This window comes from Thermobia domestica, chromosome 9 (assembly GCF_964235325.1).
Source record: "Thermobia domestica chromosome 9, izTheDome1.hap1.1, whole genome shotgun sequence".
Lineage (NCBI taxonomy): Eukaryota > Metazoa > Arthropoda > Insecta > Zygentoma > Lepismatidae > Thermobia > Thermobia domestica.
The window spans coordinates 65,324,393-65,344,851 of record NC_137462.1 but is presented as its reverse complement, the minus strand read 5'-3'; the positions used below and the strand labels follow the sequence as shown (position 1 = coordinate 65,344,851).

The 20,459-nt window shown below is 34.5% G+C and overlaps 1 protein-coding gene across 1 annotated transcript in view; it reads right to left on the bottom strand.

The window, feature by feature from the left end:
- Nucleotides 1–7,619: 7,619 nt before the first annotated feature.
- LOC145694706 (putative RNA-binding protein 19) overlaps nucleotides 7,620–20,459 on the bottom strand; it is a 58,712-nt gene continuing 45,872 nt past the window's right edge. The window contains exons 14-17 of the mRNA XM_081771232.1: nucleotides 19,707–19,823; nucleotides 16,839–16,944; nucleotides 15,561–15,684; nucleotides 7,620–7,776 (exon numbers count right to left, since the gene is read on the bottom strand). Of these exons, the coding sequence (XP_081627358.1) occupies nucleotides 7,718–7,776; nucleotides 15,561–15,684; nucleotides 16,839–16,944; nucleotides 19,707–19,823 (406 nt within the window). The 3' untranslated portion in view covers nucleotides 7,620–7,717. The remainder of the gene's footprint in view (nucleotides 7,777–15,560; nucleotides 15,685–16,838; nucleotides 16,945–19,706; nucleotides 19,824–20,459) is intronic.

Genomic DNA, 20,459 nt, shown 5'->3' with positions numbered 1-20,459 from the left:
GAGCTTTATGAACGAGATACTCGGTTGTCTGAAATGTTTCAACTTTTCACAGTCGTCCATGATTTTCGAACTATTGACAGAATCTGAGTCCTTTCAGCAATGGTACTTAGGTTTCAGATTTCTGGCACAATTCATTTATTCAATTACCTCAGTCTTGACAATTATAAACATTTAAAATGGAAACACTTATTGGAAATTTTGGGGTTTTGTGCAAAAAGTGCCTAAATCCGCCCTCAACTTACATTGTGTCATAATTTGTTTTTCTTGAACATACCAGAGAACACCCTCCTAATTTTTTATATGTTAAAGAGGGACATCTGAGAGCCTTATTTTGAAAATTTGAGGTGAAATTCATATGCTTAATCCCACTTGGGAAGTTCATTACTACAATGTTTTAAATGCTACAAATTCTAAGATTGTTTTAGTGAAAACCATTTTCAAATAGCTTCAATATCTGCAGAGATCTAGCGGTTTCAATACTTTAAGTCGAAAGCGGACTTAGATGCTTTTTGCAAAAAAAAAAAAAAAAATCGAATGGCTCCTACAGCAGTCCTCTTTGAGGTAGAGCTGTAAAATTTTACAAGTGTGTTATGTTAGGATACCACAACACACGTACATTTGAAGAAAATTTAAAACATATGAGCCACATTTTAGTTTCAAATTTGATGATTTCATATGGAATGACCCGGAGCGTTCGAATTAAAAACAAGTTCGGTGCAATAGAAATAGTTTGAAAAATGAGAGATACGTATTTTTTAAAATAATTATAAGCCGTCTCATTTAGCTTCTATAGGCGTTTGTTTTTGATAAATCGCAATTGCTGACATCACCCGTGGGAGAGAGAGCAACCACTCACTTGTGTGCAGCTAATAAACTTTTAATAGAGCAGTGCATTTAATAGATTGTTTTGAGTTCGTTAGCAGTCTTGCTTTAGGGTCATCATTAAAAATTGCAACAAAACGTGAAAATGAACATAGTCATGTTTGGGAATCGGAACCATGATTAAAGAAAAGATACTTAGGTGTTGTAGCAATCTCATCTGCTATCTATTTAAATGGTATTAGTTTCGAAATTTTAGTTCCTTTTGTAAAACGCTGAACTTGTGCTTTGTAGGAAAACCTACGTTTTATAACATTATGAAAACTTTTGTGCAGCCCTACCATCAGATATTATTATTGTCTACATTCAGATGACGTTTCTAAGTCTTTGCAATCAGTTCTGGAAAAGGAAATCACACTTTAGAACGTGCCACCGTACCACTCTCAGACGAAATGCTTGGCACTGTGTGTGGAAGCCTGCCCTCGCAGCGTTACCATGAATGACGTCATCACAAAATCTTTTTTCCTCTGTTACTCGCTAACAATTGAACGTATCCGGGCGACCAAACACATCTATTATATAAAAGAGAACGCACAAATCCTTTGTTAGCTCATCACGCTAATACGGCTGAACCAATTTCTTTTATTTTTGGGGGGTTATTAGGATTTGGACCCTAGATGGTTTTTATCATATCACTTTAATTTTTAATTACCAGTGTCTTGAGATAATTGACCATTCAAGTGTCCATAACGTACAAATCCTTTGTTAGTTCATCATAGGTATAAAAATAAACGTATTTATATGCAACCCGCATGACCGTGTCACTCGGCGGGTTAACATAAATGACAGGCGCTATAATGTTAACATTTACTGCAATTTGAAAGCGAAAAAGTAAAAATTATCTAAGTAACAAAGTTTATTGCGTTCCGGGGTGACCGCAGCGAAGCGGGGTGAACGCTGCTAGTTTTATTTATAATTTTCAACTCTACAAATGGAAATAATTTGTAAAATATGCATTTCCAAGTAGAACTGCTTCTTTAAAGAAATAACTTTCTGGTTGGATACGAAAACCGCACAAATAAACCAGTCATTTAAAAAAAAAAAAAAAAAGTTATTTAAAATAGGAATGTCATATCGTGGTAATCGATCCAAGGTCGAAATCAAGACATTGACATGAACTCCTCACGAAATACCGTTTAGGCTCTTCTTACTAGTCAGGTTATTACAGCGCACTGATATTCAGTGTTCCTTTAATTGAGCATGTACACAGACACAAGAATGGACACGTGACACGATTGTAATCAGCTATCCATATGATGGAATTGCGCAATAATTCACCCAGCTTCTCGAAAAACTGGGACACACCACACAAATTACGCCCCGTAAAAAGAAAAAGTTACATTTTATTTCCATCTAAATATAGAAGGAAGCAATATAACATATAATTCACGTATTTTTCTTGTGAATAACACTTGTTTTCTTATTGAACGTTTTCTTCACTCTAAATTTGTGGGCTGAAATGTAAATTCATACGCCAAAAAACAAGAACAAAAAAGAGGAAACCAGCAAAGCAAAAGGGTTTCGCTCGCTGAAAATTCGACTTGTAAAGGACAAAAGAAAAAAACAGAAGGAAAACAAAGGAATCAGCGACTATAGCGTCTCCAGGAAACAACTTTTAGTTAGCAACAGAATGCTAGTACTCTAATAAATCATTATGTATGTTGATCTCTTCTTTGTGTCTTTCCCTTAAACTGTTAAATAAATTAATAAACAGTGATATTTTAGGAAGCAGGCTAGTAGACGGGGCCTCATTACTTGCATCATAAGACCTTAGAATCTAACAGCACAATATGCTTCGACTTTGATTTTATTATATTTTAATCTCCACTCAGCTTTTTCCTTTAAATTTCTCTGAGGTTATTGAGCAGAGTGAAACTTTTATTTTATTCTTATTTTAATCCACTCACATTTTTCCTTTAAATTTCTTTGGGGCCCCAAGAGAGTGAAACTTTTATTTATTTTTCACCTACGATACACTCAGCTTTTTCTTTAATTTTTTTGGGGTCCCCAAAAGAGTGAAACTTAGTTTTGTTATTTTTTTTACTTACATTTAGCCTTTTCGTTTATATTTCTTTCGGGGGCCCCAAGATAATGAAACTTTTATTTTATTTATTTTTAATCTACATTGTTTTTTTCTTTAAATTTCTTTGCAGGTACCCAAGAGCCCTAAACTATAGCTTATTTAGCTTATACGGAAATTCGGCAATGATTAGTTTTATTAAACAGATATTTCTGTTGCTTCATCCATTATTTGATGTAATATTAATTGACAATTAATTCCGTTTACTTTTAGGGAAGGTGTGGATTATAAATCTTGACGGCTCATGCTAGCAAGGTTCTTTAGTAATTATTTTTTTACCTACCGTCCGGAACTCCCACAAAGTGGTGCCCGGGGAAAGGGCACCGCTTGCCCACCCCCTTACGCCACCACTGCTACTACCGATGTACCTTCAGAATGTCGCTTTAGACTTGGTCCTTCAATTATAAAATCAAAATCAAATCCAGGTGCTCACTTATGAACAACTGAAACATATTAACCTGAATCGGTCGAAATTAACTACATATAAGGCGAAACTCAAAGTTTTTGAGATTCAACATGGTGAGAGCAAACCGATTGATGCTTTTTCTTTTCTTTTCTTTCTTAAGGAAATTGAGGACAGTTCTGTGAGTGTATGCAAGAACCTGATATGTTACAATTAAAGCATTGTGAAATAAAAAGCTGGAATGTTTTCGGGTTATAACACTTACATTTATTGCTTTGATCATTACAGTGTAGTTTCAGTATTTAATAAATGATCATAACAAAATATTCACAAATCGCTGTCTGGTTATATTCGAAAACATTACGTACATAATAGGAAAGAAAAATGGCATCTTTATCATACAGTTCTTAGTGTGCAGAAACCTGATATGTTACATGATAGTGACACTACTCTTGATTACTTCCTCTGCTAGGGTTTCTACTTCCCTTTCTACGTCTAAATCTCTTTCGGTGTGTTGACCTGCAGAAAACCGCAATTTCTTTGGCAATGGAAAAATCTTTTAAGTTTTATGTCCCACGCTTATGCCGGCTAGGCTAATGGAGACGGTGATGATGAAATGAATGAATGAAATGGTGGAATGAAGAAAGTGGGAAGAAGCGGGAGAACTCCGAGAAAACCCATGCACACGGTGTTCGTCCACCACAAAGTTCACTTGGCGCGAGCTGGGATCGAACCAGGGATCCCAAGCACCAGAGGTGAACGCTCTACCACTGAGCCACCGCGGTCCTACTTCGGCGATGGAGTCACACACTGAATACCTTGGTAGTAGTCTCAAAACTCTGGTGGAATATAAGTGAAATCCTTTACTTTCGCAGCAGACAAATTTCTTCGTTTGAAGTACAGAGCAGGCAATTCCTTGACGTGGGCGCTTGCCGTGCCTGGAGATGCTGATTGTTTATCAATCAGTTATATCAGAGTAGGAGTAAGCGATATGACAATACCAGGTTTCTCTTTGGTAATTCTAATTTTGAAAGCTTTCTGTACGTAAACTCGTTCACCTTGAACACATGCAGAAGACTAATGATGAAACAACAGAAGGAAGGAAAAAGAACATACTTCTCGTCATTTCTGTTACTTGGAAAGGTTTCGCTCTTTTAGAAGTTCTAATAATGTCAGCCCACTGATGTGGAATGTATACTGCTGTTGTAACTTTTTTTTTTTTCAATAATTTAAAAATCCCTGTCACAATATAAGAAAGTATGACCAACTAACAGAAAATTGTGTTATACCTCATCAAAAATCCCTAGGTCGTGAACTAAGTGGTACCAGAATACTATAATATTTTTTTTTTGTCCTGGCCACCACAAGAATCGGACCAGGCTATTAGTTTCCTTCTTGCTTGAAGTACTTCATTATTATTCTTTATATAGGCCATTAGACATGAGACTACATCATGCAAACCTCGGCTGGCTACATCTTCTGGCCAGATGTGCATAGATTCTCCATTTACGTCATGCATTCCCAGATTATATGTCCAAAGTTGCCTACTGTAGGCAATAATATTACTGAGGTGTAGGCAGTGCCTGTTGTACAGTACATCAAAAGCAATTTTCCATACATGTGGATTCTCTCTTGCAACACGAAAATCATGTTCCATCTGGGTTTGATCGGCTTCAGCTTTTCCTAAGTGAAATTCCCTTTCTTGTTCACTTCTCTTTCGTGCATCTGTATCCCTTGCACTGTCAGACTTTCCAATGCTAATGAAAAAAATATAGGAAATCACGACGAAAAAAAATATAGGAGGTTTCCTGAAGCTGTGGAAAAGGAACATTTCAATTATCCAATAGGTAGAAATAAAAAAAATGAACATGCAAATTACACCAATTGTTATATGAACATACATTCCATTCTAAATATAACTAAATGGGTAATTATCTCGTTGCAAAATTTTTTACGAGTTTCTTAGTATAGAAAATGCAGAAATGACAATGGAATACTGAAAACGCTATGGAGAAGACGCAGAAATACAGTTGCACCTTCCTGAAACAATTATCTGAAATGTAAAATAAAATCTAAAATGTAAACATTCTGCAGCTGGCGGTTTTAAGGTAAGATTTGACTATGTGTAACATATTCTACAATTATTTGCCTACAGTTAGTGCAAAAAGTATTGATATAATTATTTATGAATCTTTAAAATCACCACTTCATACAACTTTTTAATGAATATGACGAAACTAGTTTATTTTTTGTTCCATTTTGTAGGTGTATGAATACTTTTTGCGCTAACTGCATATTGTTTGATGTAATTATCTTTAGACAATGAGCAGGAAAGGACGAAACACAGAAGAGTCTCCATTAAACCACCCTACTGTGGAGACAAAAGGCCCTCCAACCATCCACACCTTATTTCCTTATGTTATTTTCACAAGTGGAAGTAGCAATGCCACAAAAATATAGGAGGTTTCGTTAAAATGTAGGAAATATAGGAATTTATAGGAAGAGACGCAAATATATAGGAAAAATAGGAGCATTGGAAAGCCTGCACTGTTGTCGATAGCAAGTTTATCACACGTTTTGCATGTATTCAGTTTGGGATAAAGATTAAGATCTTTCACGAAAATCTCCCTGAAAATGCGGAATGGCTCTTTCTGTAGCATACTGGACGTACATATCGTAGAACATTTTCTCATTTAATTCAGGGAAAGAGATAATATCGATTAGGGTTGTGTCGACGTGTATGATGGTTTACGTATTTTGGAATACTGAATATGAAATTACTAATGTGCTCTTTTGCCTCTTCGGGAATACGATTTGGTCCTGAGTCATGTTTGCTTCTTTTATCTGCACCTGGGGATTCTTTATTAAGAGCTCACATATGTAATTTATGTTTGCAAGTTTAATGCCAAAAATGCTGGCTAGAGCTTGCTAACAAATTGGAAATGTTTGTTCTTCAAAGGATACAGCATATTTGAAAGTGTGTGAACGCTTTCGTACTTTTTTAGTGAGTTGTTTGCAGGAACACAGAACAACAAAATATTATTAAAAATAATTATTAAACGGAACATCAGTTACCTGTACAATCATCTTTCACTTCCGATAATTGTTTTCTTCTTTCTATTTCATCTCCCTTTGTCACTGTGGCCAAAAGAATGTCGTTTGCATCAAGAGTAAGAAGAGTAAAATGCAGATAGAACACATCACGTTCTTGCACACTACAAGCGTTAATTCCAATTCCTAATACGATGTGCGCGCCAGCTTTTGGTAGACTTGTAAACTTCCCACAACTCTACAGTTTTCAGGAAATCGAATGAACTCTGGAGCTTTCATGAATGGTGATTACTCACTTTTCACAAAAATGTCACATATCAGGTTCTTGTATGCACCCACAGAAGTGACATTATCTGGGCTTTAAAATATTCATACTACATCATGCACAGAAACTGCAATGTCTCGCCACCCATAAATGATCATGGATATTGTCAAACCCCAAAACTTTCGTTTTAGGTTACTAGCAATTATTTTTAATAATCAAAAATAAATTTACCACGCAAGCACTATTGGATGCAAATTATCGTTAACACTTACAGTTCCAGCTTTTTTCTTTTTATTTTATTTAAAAAAAAATTAAATCACTTAATACTTACAATTCGTATAAGAATAAATGTTTCTTTCTTCATTGTTTTATTTCTCAAACGACTGCCTTCATATTGTCTTAAGGTATTTAAAATACTCAATACCATATTGTCTGTATCACTTAGTAGTGATCTCTACGATGGGAGACCTGTACACTTCAACTAACCGACTAAATATTGGATGCACAACTCTTGCTATAAATGTGTGAATAAAATTAACAAACGAAAAAAAGGAAAACTGGGTTTAAATTAATTACATACCACTACATGGGAAAAGCAAGAGGTGACGTTCTTAAATATACACGGCTCATTGCTCTTTGTGTTTCGTTTCAGATAGTGGCGGCTCTTGGAAAGTCACATCGGTAAATATTTAAATTTTATTGATGCATCTTCATAAAGATGTTAAAAAAGAATTAGAACATTAGGTAAACTTTCTTCCCTTATCATGTAGCGTTAAAATTACAATTTTTATGGGTGTTACTTTCCTTAAGAGCCGCCACTGGTTTCAGGCCCTTTCTAGATTAATATGGAAGAGAATAATAATAATAAAAAAAAAGATGTATCTGATTTCCGAACATCGAAACTCTAAACTTCTAATAATTTTTTTTAAAAAATGTTTATTTCTTTAATTACAAAAACATCTGCACAATTCGTTTACAGCAATACATAGTATTGCTTAGAATATATATATAAAAAAATACAATTTCTAGATTTAATATATTAGTCACTGTCACCCAGTTCTGGAAACTCTGAGACCTTTCTCCTTTTCTGTTTTGGATCTGCAAATAAGAAGAAAAAGAAAACAATAAATCAATAGAAATTAAGTGCTTTAATGCATCCAATAGTTACAAAAATACTGAAAATTCATTCCATAGGTTGTGTACTCTCGTTGTTCAAGCGCAAGATTAAACTAAGATATAACGTACTTATTTATTTGCTTGTTTAATGTTCTTATTGTAATCATTCAGATTTTACATGAAACATGTATGACTTAAAGCTTTAAAATAAAAGAAAGAAGTTATTTTGGTTACACTAATATTTAAGGACATTTTCAAGCCGGTCAGAGTATAAGGACAAGTAATGAATTAAGTAATGAAGTAATGAAATCCATTAAGTAATGAAGGCACTATCCCAGCATCTACATGTTAGGAATTAGGAAAAACGAAAGACAAACTCAATCAAGACGGCTGGGTGTGAAACTTGAACACAAAATCGATCGTACGAAACAAAAACATTAACCGATCCCCAGCAAGTAAATATTTATGGTGCTGAATCAGAATCATGAGGCGATTAAAACGTTATCTAATAAAAGAGTTATGAAGAAATGGTTACATAGAAATATACAGTTACACTTTATTAATACGATAAAAAAAACTTAGATAATAGTTCTTTTACATGGGAAAACTCTAAAAGTTTAGGAGACAGAAAGCAAATACACTCAATGTGACTCCTTGAGAAGTATCAATGTGACTCCTTGAAGGTATCAGTTTAGAAATTAAGTCGATAACTGAAGCTTTTGTTTTCGATTTTCCCACTAGCTGGCGTTCCACTCGCCTCCTAGTGCTTTCTGGTCGCTCTTCTCGTAGCGGGTATATAATTGCAGGTTCAAGCCTAGTCTGGTAGATAAGATACACATAACAGACAACTCTTACTTGGATTTAACAACCCTTCCTCTGTGGTCCTTCCTAGTAAATACTTGAGCATGAAGCATGAGCGACAAAGGCGTTTCTTCCTGGTTTTGTCGCATAAGCTTAGAAGTAAATCATTTTCTCTCGCAATTTCTTATTTTCTAATTTACTGTTCTTTCTTCTATATTTGCACAACTACAGATCCGCGTGTAAATATATTCCGTTAAGAAAAGTCGCGATACACACCCACCTACATCATCTTTAGGCTACTAACAGCATGTAGGAGAGGCATGTAGAATGTAGGTTGATGCTTCATTCACTGTCGGAACGTGGGCTTTCCCGGAGAGCGTCCTTTATGCTAGATTTTCTGCTTTTGTTCTCAACAAATTAATCTTAATAACTTTGTAAGGAATCTCTAAATGATTAAAGATATAGCCCTAAATGATGGACTTAGAATCAACAGACCGATCTAAATGGTGATCCGGAGTCTACATGATATATTTTTTTCTAAACTTTTAGGGATCAATCGAAGTACGACAGGAAGCTCTTGATAGAGTTATAGTATCAAACTGGTTCGAGTTCGACCTAAGATAAGTGATAGTCAGGATTTGAAATGATAAACCAAGCTACTTGTAGGGAACTTAGAGACTCCTTAAATGATAGGAGAATCTAAATGACGACTTAGCTGAACAATAAGTAATTTTTGTTCAAAACTTGGAAACTTCTCTTCCTGATCCTGAATATTTATAAGAATTCTGAATTCTCAACTTCTATCATTTGTTCAACAATAGTCGTTGAAATCGGCTCAACTAGACTATTTTTCCTCTCGATTAATTATAGTATTACGGCACTATATATATATATATATATATATATATATATATATATAGGGTGTTAATGAACTATACCGACAAACTGTAAGAGGTGATTCCTCACATCAAAATAAGACAAAATGTTCATATGGACCTATGGCGAAAAGTGCACAGTTTCAGAGCTAGGGTTGTCCAAAATCGCGAAAAAGCTAAATTTCAGTAGGCTCTATTTTGAATTCCAGAAACTGTTAATGGTGGTTCTTATCAGCGTAAAGGAAGTCACTCATATACAATCTAAAAGTGCACATTTCATCAATTGTCAATAGGTGTAGAGGGTATTCCCTACAGGGTGTAATTCTCAGGTATGTTTTCAATAGAGTTTTCAGATATACCCGATTTCAAGAAGGGTCCAAAATAGGCAGGAGGTAAACCTTGACAACAATGGACAACCAATGCTTCGGAGGGAAAGCGGAAGTGTTAGGAACCGGCAGCTCCATGTTTTTTGTGTGTTCGGAATAACGTGTAATATGTATTTCGTTACGGCATATTTCACGTTTTCTTCACTTATAAGCGTGAAAGAAAACATTACACCATGCGTTTTCCCGAGTACGAGAGACCGTGCTGCTGACTATCCTTAACACTTCAGACATTGCGCCAAAGGATTCCGTGTTCATTGCTGTCAAGGCTTATCGTTTGCCTACTTTGGAAAAATCATAATGTCAGAGCATATCTCAAAATTCGGTTGATGGCATGTCTGGGAATTTCACTCTGTAGGGAATAATCTGTACACATATTGTCCATTAATGAAATATGTATTTTTCGATTATGTATACGTGACTTCCTTTAGACTGATAAGGACCACCATCCACAGTCTCTCGAATTCGAAATATGGCCTCTTGAAATTTGGCTTTCTCGCGATTTTGGACAGCCCTAGCTCTGAAACTTTTCGCCATAGGTCCATATTGACTTTTTCACTTATTTTGATGTGAGGAATCGCCTCTTAATGTTTGTCGGTATAGTTCATTAACACCCTGTGTATATATATATTCATTCTTTCTTGCTTTTGTTATAATTGTCTTCTTTTAATTTTTGTTCTTATTCTTTAAATACAACAAGAATTCTAGGAATGATCCAAAAAATGAATCAAAAGATTGCGATCTTGGCTAATTAGTTTTTGGATCAGGGACCACAAAATTTTTGAACGGTCCCTAAATCGAGTTTTCGTATTTTTTACGGAATAAGCACATCATACTGAGTTAAGTGATTGTTTCGGTTTAGCTACACTATATGTACTTCTCAAGATATGAGGCCTACAAGAAATTTTTTGCCTGAAATATATTGTCTTTTAATCCAAAAAGAGAAAACGTAATTGTCTCGGAATTATTTTCTATATCAATTAGCCTACTAACAGAATTCAATTATACTCTTTATAGGTGCGTTTATATAACTGTTTTACTTCTTGAGATCCCTAGACAATTTTGCGTCAAATTTTATGGAGATTTTCTTGGAGAGTACCCAAGGTTACAGAGGCTCAGTTAAAGGCAAGTCTTAAGGTTAAAATCTCTAGTTAATAATTAAAAGCTCTAATTATTTACATTTAACAAATTTGTTTTGAGTTTGCCCACCAATCACTCCAAACTTTACACCATATAATGCAATTATTAAGGAATTTTGTTAAATGAACTGAAATCTTTTCAGTTTTTACATGTCATGATTATGCCGCCTGGGCTATAGGAGACGGTCATGATGAGAAATTAATGTAATGGTGGAATGAATAAAATCGGGAGGAAACGGGAGAACCCCGAGAAACCCCACTCACACGGTGTTTGTCCACTACAAAGTCCACTTGGTGAGAGCTGGGATCGAAACAGAAACTCGACACACCAGAGGTGAACGCTCTACCACTGAGCCACCGCAGCCTGGGGCTTTGTTAAACAGGTAAGCAATATTTATTTACATTATTGTCTCTTAGTAAAATCAGTGTGATGCATAGGCTGAGAGTTTAGCGTTTGCTATTAGGACAAGCTAAAATATTCATATGAAGAGAGATTGCAATCACCTTCGTTTCTAACAAGGAGAAGGCAGACCTTGGTAAGTGAACTTCGGGGCCATTTTTGCAAGGAGGTGGTGCACATTTAAAGAGTTAATATTACAAACTGGGAGAGCGCAATGGGCAAAAATAACGGAGAAAAACAGTCTTCAAAAGTTTTCTACTCGACACATATACTGTTCGATGCGCAAATTTATCAAGTGACGTCGTGGCAGAAATGAGTAAAGTGTGTAACTCATATGCAGAGAGTCCCGGGTTCGATTCCTGTTCGAGTCAATCCTTGTTTTGTTTTTTGCTTCAAATAATAAAGTAACCATTTGTAACTATAAATAAAATATTAATTCACCATACGTTTATAATGAATAAAACAATAGCAATTTTAAAATTACTTGTAAAATCTTTCAATGTTCCATGTTAACTAGCAAGAAAATTTAATCTATTCCGTAAATATACTGATATCACGAGTTGTATTATGGTTACGACAGTCAACGGTGCCGATTTCTCTGTAAATTTGGGACGTTCATTCATAAAAAATACATGTAACAATAAAAAATTCATATGAAACACATATTCATAAAAATACATGGGATCCACATGAGCTTGGGGGGACTGGCCCCCGGCCCCCCATGATCGGCGCTCTTGACGACAGTCGTTGTGTAATAAGTGTTCTTGACGCTTCGTGTCTACATCTGTTGACAGTGTGCGATTTACAAAAGAGTTGAGGGGGGAAATCCCCTTTGCTAATACTGGATGTTGCTATAACCAAAGCAATTTCCCCCTCATTCCCCTTGTAATTCTCACATTGTCAACAGATGTAGGCACGAAGCTTCAAGAACATTTTTTACACAACGACTGCAGTAACTACAATATTTACGGAAGAGATTAAATTTTGTTCCTAGCTAACATGAAACATCAAAAGAATTTACAAGTGATTGAAAATTTCTATTGTTTTCTTCATTATAAACATATGGTTAATTAATATTTTACTTATAGTTCCAAATGCCTACTTTATTGGTTGAAGCAAAAAACAAGAAAGAAAAGTTTGATTCGAACGAGAATCGAACCCAGGACCCTTTGCACTTGAGTTGCTGATTCTTCTCACTCTGCCACGCCGTCACTTGATAAGTTGGCGACGCGATATAAGCGTCGAGTAGAAAACTTTAAGACGGTTTTTCTCCGTCATTTTTGCCCATTGCGCTCTCCCAGTTCGTAATATTAACTCTTTAAATGTGCACTATCACCTCACAAAAGGAAAAAAAAAAAATGGCCCCGAGGTTCACTTACCAAAGTGTGCCTTCTCCTTGTAAGTAACAAGCCTTGCAATATTTTGGAAAATGCTTTAAGACGACTGCATACTTAATACTGGCTTCAGAGTAAGTGGTGCACAAAATTTTTGAGAAATTAATATTCATATCCAATTCAGAATGATGTGAACACGGTGTTTTAATTTTTTCTCTTTGAATTTACCATATTTTTGCTAGATAGACTATTCGATATCCTGTATTTTCTTACGTAACTCCTTCGAAAGTATTCCCAGAATTGTAAATTAGGCACTATTAGCCAGTCCTGGTACGATCTTCTGCAAAATTTTCTACAGCGCTTTCTTCAAAGCTACAATGTGCTATGTAGTTCCATCCTTTGCGAGGCTCGTAACACAGAAACTGGTTTCCACAAACTTTTCTTCGTGTTTTCGTCGAGTAGAATAGGGTGACTAGGTTTAGAAAATAAAATACTGAGATATTTGGCATAATTTGTCAATCCAACTACGTATTAGTCATTGTTAAGTCGTTATTCATGGCAGGAGGAAGAGGTCTTTAGCTTTGAAAATAACCGGATTTTCATTCACTTAACTTGACTCCAATTATCATTTTCACTGCCTTTTATTTTACATTACAGTTGACAGGAACCAGGATCAAGGGCATCAATAGTCTTTTGATTATTGTTAATATGCCTGTATTTCTTGTAGAAGAGATAATTATTTCTTTAAAAAATATCGAAGTCCACACAAGAAGTTACTAGTATACTGCATAACTACAAACCTAAAATGGAGCGCTTTTTTAAAGGCCATTTTGCGTTGCATTTGCAATTTTCTCGGGACACAAAACGACTTCTAGAAAAAAGGAGCAATCCCGTTAAAAATGGAACATCTTGGTCACTCTGGAACACTCCCAAACTTTGTATTAACAATTCTGACCTATCTTTTATGGTACAATAGTGTCCTGACAAATCTATTCTTTACATTATACTTCCTCATGTTGTTACATTGTAGCTTATCTTTCTAAAACGAATATCCTTTACTCCAGTGGTTCCCAAGCATTTTTAGCTGACAATATACTTTATTGAACACCCACTATATCGCGACATACTTGTTTGATTTTTTATTAATTAAAATATAAATTACAATAGTAAAAGAAAATAAGTTCCTATCAAATAGTGACTCGATGTAGTACTGAATATTGTTACTACTCCTGGAATCGTTGACTCGTAGTTTATCTCAAGATCGATTTTAATTTATTATTAAATGTTAATGATTTTGAAATTCTAAAATTTCACGACATCCTATGAGACTGTGTAACACACCGGTTGGAAGCCACTGCTCTACTTTAGTGTCTCATGATGCGAAATATTTGCTTTGATTCGACTGTTGTATTTATAGAACACAGTTTTTTTTTTTTTTTTTTTTCATAAATTATAGTTTGTCGCACTGAGGCACATTATTTAATAAGCCACCGCTATGCTATCCTTAATTCCAAGAAAAGTTAATGACCACGCATCGAAGTTCACTCTTCCTTGGACACTGTAATATCCAACACCTGCCCGGATGTTTTCCAGGAATAAGTGGTAGGTTATGAATATCCAGTGAATTTTTTCAAGTTTGAAATTTGTCACGATAAAAGCTTGACATTCTCCTCAGTTTTCGGATCTTTTCTACTGAACATATAAGAAGGTAAGAAATGTTATATCGTGAAGTATATACTTTATTTCGGTTTTCTTTACTAATTTCACGTTTTTTATTCAATTTAATTGTTTTATACGAAGAGCTTCTATTTTTATCGTGCACTTTCCCCACATGTGATAACACAAAAAAAAAAAAAAAAAAGAGAAGAAAGAAAAAGAAAGAAAGGGAAGAAACAGTTGTTTCTTAGCTACTATTTAGTCTAATATTTATCGCTGCTTTTGACTCTGTATTCCCTACGCATGTTACAAATAGGATTGCACGTTTTTACCAACATTTGTTAAGTTTCTTCCGATAATTGGAATAATGTCTCATTAAAACCTTAAAGAATTATTAAACCGAGGTCATTTTACCACTTTTGCAACGGTTAATTAAAGCAAACCAGCACATATTAATTTCTTAATGGATCTTTATATGATATTTATTTATCAGTTAGTGAAAGAGTTCAATTAAGAAAAGATATATATATATCAAAAAAATCAGAAAAATTATTAGCGCACATACTTCTAGAAGTACAGTTTGCCTTTCGATTTACGGTTTCAATCCAGCTTCCATTAGCCTGCATGGCCAATTGATACCGGTACATATACAACTGAAACCAACATTCAAGGAAAAGGAAGCAGTCTGGATCTTTATTAAACGTTCCATGTTGGTATTCATATTCATCCAATATTCTTGGAAACCCGACTACACGACAATGTTGACTGAACACGGTATATAAGTTTAATTAAACCTAAACCGTAGAACGTCTGCATTATAATTAGATAACTCAGAGGTCGTTATACTTATCATAATATGTGGAATCAGGTATTTTCCACACTACATTAAATTTTTGAGGGTTTCGTAGCAAAGCTCTCAACTCTAAAGGACAGGATCGTGACTTCAATCCTGGAACATGCAATTCAGGTAAACCTTTATGTTTGATTGAATCTTCTCCAAGTATTTCTATTTCCTCCAAATGTATCAAGGAAACAATTTTTCCATTTATTCATTAATTCCAAAAGAATGAACCATAACCAAAAATGAAACTTTAATTTCATCTCATTTAGTATGAAACACACAATGCACACTAATACACTGTATAGTAAAACAAATTAAAAAGACACAAAATACTCACGATTATGAAAATGTTCTGCAGTCTTTTTACGAAGTTCATCCACACTGTCGTCTGTTTCCGCCCATTCCAACACCAAGCGACGGCCATACAAGTGAGTGCTTTGACACAACGCTTTAAATGCTCTCTGGAAAATTAAATTATTTCATTACTAATTAGTACACACAAATTTTGTATGTACATTTTTCAACTGATCTTCCGGACCGAACATTCAAATGTTAAAAATGAACGTATACGTTTTCACAATTTACATGAAAATTTGTACAAACAGATGTAAAGTACAGCATGAGTGAAAACTTTTACCCTAATGAAAACTTTTATATAAAATCGTAACAAACAGGAGCCTTTCCTACTCAATTACAAAGGTCAGTCAAAACGAACAATCAACTGAAGTTCGGTAATGATAAGCACTAGAGAAATGAAATATTGTATTGCTTCTTTGGAAATATCACTCAATATATAATTCATTTGCTCAATACATTCAAGCCATCTTTATTTCCATGACACGGATGCACGTTTGTAGAGTAAAACTTTTGAAGTTGGTCATCACATCACTTTTTCACACACCAAAAATAAAATGAATGAATGTAAAAGTTTTGTGCTCTTCCAGTGGGAATCGAACCCGGAACTACGTGCACCAAGGGCACACGTACTAGCTATAGACCAATTTTTTTTTTAATTTAATTTTATTTTTTTAAATCACACTCCAATGAACTTGTCATCTCGCAACTGTTTCCCATGCAGATGACTCTTCAATCGTCCGAACAGATAGAACTCTGATAGTGGTAGATCCGGACTCTGTGGAAGGTTGTGGAATCAGTGTCCATTTCAGCTAGTCAATCTTAACTGCCATGTGTAGAGCGTGCAGTTTTCTGTTATTGTTATACAACTTGATGTTTCTTGCGTGCAAATTTGGCCTCTTTGTTCGTAAGATACATTGCAAGGATGGTCTGTGCGCATGCGCTCCCCACTGCTCCACGTATATTATTAACAGGTTGTCATTCTTTTTTTTTTTTTTTTTTTTGCCATGCCTCGTATTTTAATGTTTTGAGCTGTTTTTGTAGTATTGATGAATCTTTATCCCACGTAATTATTTCTTTTTTTACCTTTTAGCTTTACTTTTTGCTCTCGATAATGCTGGGTGTTTTCCAAAAAACGAAAATTAAAAAGGTGTTTTTTAGGTACGACATATTCGTGAGAAATCGAGAAGTGAACAAGGTAAACATGAGCTATATTAACGAGTAAATTAAACGAAATATCAAATTTAAGAACATTACTTACTTTAGCATCATGTTTCGTATAGTAGTCAACAAAGGCAAATCCTCTGTGAGAACCAGTTCCAGCCATTTTCTTAGGAAGTCTTACAGCCTTCAGTTCTCCAAACGTTCTGCAGAACACCAAAAGAAACTTTTACAATTTATCAGATATTGCTTTTCATTCTCTTATCTACTAATACTACTATCTTAAAACTGATTGCTTGTAGGTTGAAACCTGTAATATATTAGTATCTATGTATTAAATTTTGTAGCTTGTAAGAAAGAGAAGACACTAAAATTAACATTTTAAATTAAAGATGTTTTTCTTCATTTTGTTTTCAACTCTCACTTCTATTTTTCAGAACAATAACAGGGAGGAAAACTGGGGAAATCCAAAGATCTTGTGAGCAAGCAATATATATCAGGGAAGAAATGCTGGAAATTTCTAACCCTATGAATTCATTAGTAGAGGAATAATTCAGGTCTTAGAAAGCTAAATTACACTACACACTTATATTTACCTGCCTGAAATTCTTCTCTGGATCCGTCAGTGATAATAATAATTAATAAAACCCACTACCGTCACAATGTATGAAGGACTATTAGGGGCAAAGATACTTTTAGATGGATGATGTATGCTCAGCTTGTCTATTTCTACTGCCGCTATTTTTGGTTTTCTATATCGTACTTCACTATTATCAACTCTAGTGGGCCAAACAGTATCGAGATATATGCTTCTTCAATACAATAGGCAAAATGACGAATAAATTTAATTCAATTCAACGATGATAAATTAGAATAAAATAGGAATGGCACTCCATCAGTTTTGAATTTAGGAAATGGAATTTAACTAAAGATGCAATATATAATTTTAAAAAAATATCTGGTCGTATTTTGGTAACGTATAACAATAATTAACTCGTATTACGCCGTAATATTTAATATGATGAAATGATTTCGAGAGTGATTTCTAGTCTCATCATCGGCCACATTATGGAAAGATGAACGCTGAAATCGAAGACCTCACATTTTTATTTCCTTTTTTAAGATTGTGCTGTAACATGAGTTATTCTATTAAAATCTAGCTAGCCTACTAAACTTGTTCGCACTATCACACAGATTGTATATATAATTATTGAAACACGAACAGAAAAGGTACACTAACATATTTACATAAATATGGACGGTGGCAACTTTAATAAAAACTGGAATTTGCGATTAATAGTTTCATTAAAAGTCTGGGTTTCATTGACGTCAATTCTACCTACTTGCAGTATTTCTTTTTTCCTATTTAAATTCAAAGACGTTGCATAGGAACAACTTGTTCTTAGTGTAAGTATTGGCAATATTGAAAACTTTGAAACGTTTATTTTGTATAATATTACGTATAGTTCGGTTATATTCTGTAAAATGCTTGTAACTATTTTTTTATTTTATTTATTTATTTAGTTATTTTAACTTTAGCAATTGTATATGCGTGTGTGCAGTAAGAATAGATTTCGCTGGTCAGCTATTTTCTAATAGGATGATTCACCTTATAGTGCAGGGTTAGAAAAGGACAAATAAGAAGTAAGTTCTTCGACGTCCGAGTTCATCTTTCATAATATGAACAGACGAACAAAGCTTTCGGCATAATAAAAATTAGTTATTGTGTTACATAAATAAATATATCTTTAGAACTTTGGTGTGGCCTAAAGTGGTGAGACTTTAATTGTTATTCTTATTGTTGTAAATAAGCGAAGAGTTAGATAAATAAATAGGGTTGTGAGTCTGGCCAAAATTAAAGACGAAACAAACTTAGTGCAAAATTCTACATATTTGTTTAGTTCTGTAAATAAACTAAATGTTAAAAACTAAGTGTATATATATATATACAGGATGTTTCAAAACAATACCGGCAATGTTTGGCAAGTGATTCATGGCACCAAGATAAGACAAAATGTTAGAACAACCTGGGTGCACAAATGCTTCCTTTCAGAGTTATAGGCTGCCGAAAACATGAAAAAATGAATTATAAAAGTCTATAGCTCCAAAACTATGGGACCTACCGTAGTCGGATCAAGACTTCATTTAGGAACTAGTATGTGCTCTATCCAAATATGCATGTTTCAGAATCCTGCGGTACTTCCGCAACAATTTTTATAGAGGTAGTTGGTGAGTACTTCAAATTATATGCCCGTAGCCAAACTGCCTCTATAAAAATTGTTGCATGAGTACCGCAGGATTCTGAAACATGTATTTTCCGATATCCCACATATTAGTTGTTCAGTGGTCTTGACCTGACTACGGTAGGTCCCATAGTTTTGGAGCTATAGACCTTTATAGTTCATTTTTTCACGTTTTCGGTAGCCTATAACTGTGAAAAAAAAAAAAAAAAAAAACATTTGTGCACCCAGGTTGGTCTATACTTTTGTCTTATCTTGTCAAGAATCACCTCCCAAACTTTGTCGGCGTTGTTTTGAAACACCCTGTATATGTGTGTGCTTTAATGTGTATATACGTAGATCTGTGCGTATAATGAAAGGGAGCAGTGAAATAAATATAAAAAGTCGAGAAAAGCGCACACAAGGTAGATACTCTGGTGAAAATTATTAAAAGCTAGATTACATAAAAGGAGAGTAAGTCCTACCACAACTACCTTAACGTCCAGAAAGAAAACAATACAAAGAGATTTTACGAAAAAGACAGGGGAAATAGCAACTATTATACAACGCTAAGCAAAGCGAAAAAAAAAAGAAGAAAAAGAAAGAAAACAAAAAACTGAACTGCTTTACGATGCTGACTCAATAAGGTGAAATCTTCTGCACCATCTCGAAGCTAAACGAATCCAGAAGAATCAGTAGAGCAGCACTCTAATAACAATAATAATACTTCACAGAACTTAATTACTTACTTGAACAACTCAACTATTTCTCTATCAGTTGCTTGGAACGGCACATTTCTCACCAGAATTTTGGTCCCAGTTTGTTTTCCAACTTTTACCTTTTTTCTTGTTGTCGCAACGTCTTGCCTGTGAAGACAACAGTTGACAATTAATTCTACTTAGCCTTATAAATCCTTCCTTAAGACATGTATACAGAAAGCAATAGTAGTTTCTTTTATCCTCAACATTTCATTAATTTAATATCAGAACTAAATAATTTTATAAGTCACTGTAAAATAATGTTAAATTGAGTTATTCCCTTAAAATAAATAAATAAATAAACATGTAAGTTACGAGTTAACTTGACATTAAAACGTGTATAAAGCAATGTAATCATACCAAAATTCAAGACACATACATTATCGTTAAAAATAATTTATTTTACAATCGTACTCGAACGAAAATCAAAATTATTGTTATCTCAAGGAAAACTACCAAAAAGGAATTCAGACATTATAAAACCACGCTCAGAAATTCTATCATTCCACATTACAGATCTCTGTAATTCCTGAATTTTTATCGTTTCAAGTTTTCGACTCTCCCCTGGAGTCTTGGTCACGGAGGTTGGAAACTGGAAGAAAAAGAATAGCAACATCAAGGAATAAAATGGAACGGACTTATCAAGGGAAAAGCTGTGTTATACAAGAAACACGCTGTCCAGTCGTCAACGATCTCCAAATGAGGTGAAGCGAATTAAAATATGATGGAGTCAATTTGAGCGCC